The sequence below is a fragment of the Pan paniscus genome, chromosome 9 (genome assembly GCF_029289425.2).
Source record: "Pan paniscus chromosome 9, NHGRI_mPanPan1-v2.0_pri, whole genome shotgun sequence".
NCBI lineage: Eukaryota > Metazoa > Chordata > Mammalia > Primates > Hominidae > Pan > Pan paniscus.
In genome coordinates, this window is record NC_073258.2 from 63,977,501 (window position 1) to 63,983,783 (window position 6,283).

At 50.2% G+C, this 6,283-nt stretch overlaps 1 protein-coding gene across 4 annotated transcripts in view; it reads right to left on the bottom strand.

The window, feature by feature from the left end:
* Window positions 1–5,894, bottom strand: part of ZBTB3 (zinc finger and BTB domain containing 3) — a 10,015-nt gene extending 4,121 nt beyond the window's left edge. The window contains exons 1-3 of one of the 4 annotated variants that reach the window (XM_008953907.5): window positions 5,385–5,894; window positions 1,783–2,064; window positions 1–1,260 (exon numbers count right to left, since the gene is read on the bottom strand). The exon at window positions 1–1,260 is cut by the window's left edge and continues 4,121 nt beyond it. In XM_008953907.5, coding sequence (XP_008952155.1) covers window positions 1–1,260; window positions 1,783–1,785 — 1,263 coding nt within the window. In that variant the 5' untranslated portion in view covers window positions 1,786–2,064; window positions 5,385–5,894. Of the gene's footprint in view, window positions 1,261–1,508; window positions 1,741–1,782; window positions 2,065–5,384 lie in introns of those variants that run through there. The other 3 variants (XR_008620190.2, XM_014346865.4, XM_003828507.6) reach the window with 3 other exon arrangements.
* Window positions 5,895–6,283: the final 389 nt, after the last annotated feature.

Genomic DNA, 6,283 nt, shown 5'->3' on the forward strand with positions numbered 1-6,283 from the left:
CAGGTAAAGTGGCTCATGCAGGGATGCAGGTGCAGGCAGAGGTGAGGTCACCAGTCCTCGATGATACTGCCCTGCACCTGGCAGCAGATGGTAGGGTAGATGAGGGTCTGTTGGCAGGAAGTGGTCACTTGGCCCCACCTCCTCCAGTCCTGCTGCCCCTGGGTCTTCAAAAGCCTCTGGCTGGGAGGGCTGTGCCCCATACACTGCTCCTCCAGATGGGAACGCTCTCTCAGGACCCTGAGGCTGTTCATCTGACACATCAGTCTCTTCATCAGAGATCACAATAGCTTCAACTTTCACCTGGACCAGCTCAGCTTCAGCTGGGGCTGGAGCCCGGGATGGAACTGGAGCTGAGACAGGGGCTGGGGCTGACGTTGGGGCTGAGGCTGGGGGATAGAAGCCTTGCAGTGGTCCTCCAGGATCCTTTGGTTCCACCACCCTCAGACTCTCAGGACCCACATCAAGAGATGGCAGTGGCTCCAATGAAACTGCTGAGATGCCAGAAGAGAAGTAGTTTGTAGGAATGGTCTCAGTGGAGCTACTAGGGCTGGCAAGAGAGACATCAGCCACTGGTGGATGAGGTGCCCGCAGATGTGGTGCGTCAACCTCCATGCCAGGCTGTGTAGTGTCAGCCCCACTAGACATTGGTGGCTCATCTGGAGGACGGACAGTAGGTGAGGGAGCAGCAGAGCCTTTCCATTCCCCTTTGCCCCAGTGGCCTGATGTCTCAGCAGATGCCAACGAAGGTTGGGTGCCACGGGAAGTACTAGACAAAAACTCCAAACTAGGAAGCTGTGAGTTGGTTTCCTCCTCCTTCTTGGTACTGTCTGCCTCTGCCAGGGCCCGGGCTTGAAGCCGCCGCTTACACACCTTGACGATGTCATTCATGTGCAAGTAGCTGGCAGCTGCCAGCACATCCTCCACAGGGGTATCCCCTCTCAGGGTCAGCTGGCCAGCATACATAAAGTCCAGAAGCAGCCCAAAGGCTGGGGCTGTGACAATTTCATTGTGAATACACACCAGATCCCTCTTGTCCAATTCCCGCTCCTTGTAGAAAAGCTGGAAGAATGGGCTGCAGGAGGCCAGCACAGCCCGATGGGCCAAGAACTGGGTACTACCCACCATCACGGTGCAGTCACAAAGGAAACCCTGGGACCGCTGCTCCCGAAGGCTCTGCAGCAGCTGCTGACTGTGTTCTGGGAACTCCATAGTACCCCACGAAGGAAAGGGGGCCCAAAAAAGGTCCCCACCAGTGGCTCCCTGAGAAAAAAGGGCAGTGAGTTAAGACAGGTAACCTCCCCAGCAACCTTATCAGCCCTTAACTATCACTTGCCACTCCAAAACAATCGCTTAAGTTACTGCCCTTCTTTCTCCTAGGTCACATCCAAAGCTCTCCCATTAGCTCCGCCCACCTCGGCCTAACCTTAGAACAGGCCCCACCCCTGTCCGATAAGCCCTGCCCCCGGAAGTCCCGCCCCTTAGCCACCCTCCGCTTCCTTGATGCCCACCCGGTAGCGTCCAACGGCTCCACGAAGTAGAGATCTTTTTCGTTCCCAGGCCTTGCCAGGCGATGCCTCTACGCCCCACTTCGAGAACTCCCTAAGCATCTCCCTCACGCATTCCAGGGGCTAAGGACTCCCAGGGTGGGAACTAGCGGAGAAAGCTGATACCTCACCCACCACCGAGCAGCCACAGGGCGAGCTCCACCCCTTCCCACCTTCTCAGCTTTAATTGGTTTAAGATTGCCCTCCCCTGTCACGGATTGGTCCGCTCTCCACTAACCATCCTCCCTGTAACTGCCGTCTACAATTGGGTGCTCGCCGCCATCGCTTTTGCAGTCAGGCGCTGGATTGGGTGGCGCTCCTGTCCTCAACTTTTCCTCTTCGTCCCGCCTTCCTTGCCTCCGAGCCCTCAGGATTGGCTGAGCTTCTCCTTCGACCTAATCCAGCAGGCAGGAGGTACCCGGCTCCGAGTCGCTGAATGCGGCGCTCTCCTGGGGAGGCTGGAGGTCGGGAACCCTGCAGTGTCGGACCCGAGCTGACAGCACGCCACTCCCGCTACAGGCTGACAGGGAAAACGAGAACCAACTAGGCCAGGCGCAGTGCTTCACGCCTGTAATCCCAGGACTCTGGGAGGCCGAGGAGGGCGGATCGCTTGGGGTCAGGAGTTCGATACCAGCCTGGCCAACATGCTGAAACCCCGTCTCTACTAAAAATACAAAAATTAGCAGGTCTTGGGGGCGCGCGCCTGTAATCCCAGCTACTGGGGAGGCTGAAGCAGGAGAATCACTTGAACCCGGGAGGCGGAGGTTGCAGTGAGTCAAGATCGTGCCATTGCACTTCAGCCTGGGCGACAGAGTAAGACCCTATCCCCCCACCCCACCAAAAAAAGAGAACCAACTGGTGACTGTGGGCAATAGCCCCACGTCCCTGAACTGCGTTTGTCTCTTGAAGGTCCCTTCCTCTCAAAAATTCTAAGATTTGCCGGGTTCGGTGGCTCACGCCTTTAATCCCAGCAGTTTGGGAGGCTGAGACGGGCAGATCACTTGAGGTCCGGAGTTCAAGAGCAGCCTGGCCAACATAGTGAAACCCCATCTCTACTAAAAATACAAAAATCAGCTGGGCATGGTGGCGCGTGCCTGAAATCCCAGCTACTAGGGAGGCTGAGGCAGGAGAATCTCTTGAACCCAGGAGGCAGAGGTTGCAGTGAGCCAAGATAGCGCCACTGCACTCCAGCCTGGGAGACAGAGCAAAACTCCATCTAAAACAAAACAAAAAAAAACATTTTAAGATGCCCTACTGCTCCACTCCTCCAAGCTAAGTTTCCGGGGCTCCTGGCTCAGTGATGGCATGAAAGAACTAGCAGCTACAGGGATGATGTCGTGGTGTCCCTAGCCTGGACTCTACAGTCAATTTACAGTGAGAGGATAGAGTGTTCTTTGTTTCCAGAGCGTGCTGAGCAGGTGCTGGTAGGAAGGGTAAGAATGGGGTCAGGGTCATAAAATGTCCCAGAACAGGAGAGAAGAAGCAAAAACCGTGTCTACTGAAGAAATCTTTGAGAGTCTCTACACACCCAGAGGAAAAGGCTATAAGTTGGGAGTCACTGATAACTGCCCCGTCTGACCCAGGTAGTGTTACTAGAGGAGTAAACTCGGTGCCCTAATCCTCACTCCTTCACCCACCACCCTAAGCATCTCTACTTTATTCTGCAGTCAGGCCCTCCGATCAGACCTAACCAGAATTAGGGAGAGTTCATCTATACAACAAACTTGTGCTACATACATTCAGGATATGTTGGCCTTAGCTTGAGATCATGCCTCTTCAAGACACTGTGTTCATTCTTACAAGCCATACAATATTTACTGTATAGGAATTAAAACTAAGAAATGGGCCGGGCACAGTGGCTCACGCCTGTAATCCCAGCACTTTGGGAGTCCGAGGCAGGTGGATCACCTGAGGTCGAGAGTTCGAGACCAGCCTGACCAACATGGAGAAACCCCGTCTCTATTAAAAGTACAAAAATTAGCAGGGTGTGGTGGCGCATGTCTGTAATCTCAGCTACTTGGGAGGCTGAGACAGGAGAATCACTTGAACTTGGGGGGCGGAGGTTGTAGTGAGCCGAGATCGCGCCATTGCACTCCAGCTTGGGCAACAAGAGTGAAATTCCATCTCAAAAAAAAAAGAATAAATAAATAATAATAATAAAAATATAAAAATTAGCTTGGCACCTATAATCCCAGCTACTTGGGAGGCTGAGGCAGGAGAATCCATCTCAAAAAATATATATCTATGTTTTTATATATACATATATGTAAATATAAATATATAAATTATATAAATATAAAAAAAAATGTATATGTTGTAAATAGAGAAGGGGGACTCTGTGTTGCCCAGGCTGGTCTTGAACTCCTGGGCTCACGTGATCCTCCCAGCTTGGCCTCCCAAAATGCTGAGATTACAGGTGTCAGCCACCAAGCCTGACCTTTTTAATTTTTAATTTAATTTAATTTTCATTTATTTTTCTTTTTTTGCGTCTTGCTCTGTTGCCCAGGCTGGAGTGCGGTGGGGTGATCTTGTCTCATTGCAGTTCTGACCCCTCAGGTGATCCACCCACTTTGGCCTCCCAAAGTGTTGTGATTACAGGCATGAGCCACCTTGCCTGGCCTCATATATATTTATATTTGTTTGTTTGTTTTGTTTGTTTTGAGATAGTGTCTCGCTCTGTCGCCCAGGCTGGAGTGCAGTGGCACGATCTTGGCTCACTGCAAGCTCCGCCTCCCGGGTTCACGCCATTCTCCTGCCTCAGCCTCCCGAGTAGCTGGGACTACAGGCGCCGGCCACCACGCCTGGCTAATTTTTTGTATTATTAGTAGAGACGGGGTTTCACTGTGTTAGCCAGGATGGTCTCGATCTCCTGACCTCATGATCCACCCGCCTCTGCCTCCCAAAGTGCTGGGATTACAGGCATGCGCCACCACACCCGGCTAATTTTGTATTTCTAGTAGAGACAAGATTTCTCCATGTTGGTCAGGCTGGTCTCGAACTCCCAACCTCGGGTGATCCGCCCGTCTCGGCCTCCCAAAGTGTTGGGATTACAGGCGTCAGCCACCGCCCCCGGCGCATATATATATATATATGTATGTATTTTTTTAAAATAGAGATGGAAAAATAACTATTTACCAAAATCAATAAATATGTCGTGAGAATAATGGCATTGTTTTACAGGGGGGTTGGGGGGAGACACTGTTTTTCTCTCCTCTCACACCACCACAACAATCAACAAAGAAGGCTACTGTGTGACCAAATGTGTTGGTTTTTTCCCCAGTCCACAAGCAAGCAGTTCCAGCTGGGTGTCCTCTTGTTTAATGCCAACACTGTCTACCTGGAGATAACCTCAGATCTCAAATGTTTAGGGTGCAGATCCCAAGACCGCCCTCCCCACCGGCCCCCCAGTACTAGTTTCTTTTCTCTCCTTTTTTCTTTTATTTCTTTTCTTTTCCTTCCTTTTCTTTTCCTTTCTCCTTCCTTCCTTCCTTTCTTTCCTTCTTTCTATTTCTTTCTTTGTCTCTCTCTTTCTTTGTCTCTCTCTCTTTCTTTGTCTCTCTCTCTCTTTCTTTTCTCTCTCTCTTTTCCCCTTTTTCTTTTCTTCTTTCTCTCTCGTCTCTCTCTTTCCCCTGCCTCCCTCCCTCCCTTCCTTTTTTTTTTTTTTAAATCAAATTATTGTTTACCAGACATGGCCCCTGACTTCTGATGCTAGTCAAAAGCCCCAGGCTGTTTTACCTATGCCTCTGACTGACCAGCTGTAAATCTAGGCCCCCACCACTCTACTTGGGCTTGGTTAACTTGCTAGGGTGGCTCATAGAAATCAGGGAAACACCTACTTACCTTTACTGGTTTATTATAGAGGCTATTTGAAAGGATGCAGATGAAGAGGTGCCTAGGGTGAGGTATGGGGGAAGGGATGTGGAGCTTCCGAGCCCTCTTCTGGTGTGCCACCTTCCAGGAACCTCCAGGTGTTCAGCTATGTGGAATCTCTGAACCCAGTCCTTTTGGATTTTTGTGGATGCTTCATTATGCAAGCATGACTGCTGAAACGATTGGCCATTGGTGATCAACTCAACAGTTCAGCACCCCCTCCACTCCCCAGAAGTTGGGGGTGGGCTGAAAACCCCAACCTTCCAATCATGCCCTGCTCTTTATGGTGACCAGCCCCCATCCGGAAGCTACCTAGGGCCTGCCAGCCATCAGTTAACATTAGCATACCAAAAAAATCACTTTAGAGATTTAGGAGTTGTATGGCAGAAAATAGAGTCAAAGAAACGTATATTTCACAATATCACACTGTTTCGATAGGAGACAGCTCGATTTTCACATCTGCTTCTATTAGCTATTAGGATATATTGTTTTGACTGAAATACATGAAGAAAATTTGGTCTCACACAGACATGTAACTAGAAGAGCACTTCACCAATCCCCTGAAAGGTTCTTTTGGGGACTACAACTTCAGAATTGCTGTTCTGAGCTTTCAGGCTCTACGTGCACACACTTTGAGGAGCAGACACAACAATCCTTGTCATTGCTTTGGTGTCTTTTTTATCCAAAGTTTCAGTCTCAGGCAGTAGAGTTTACAGTAGTGAAGAATGCGACTTTCCCAGGTGTGAGGGCTCACACTTGTAATCCCAACACTTTGGGAGACAAAAGCAAGAGGATCACTTGAGGCCAGAAGTTCAAGACTAGCCTGGTCAACAGAGTAAGACCCACATCTCTGCAAAAAATAAAAAATT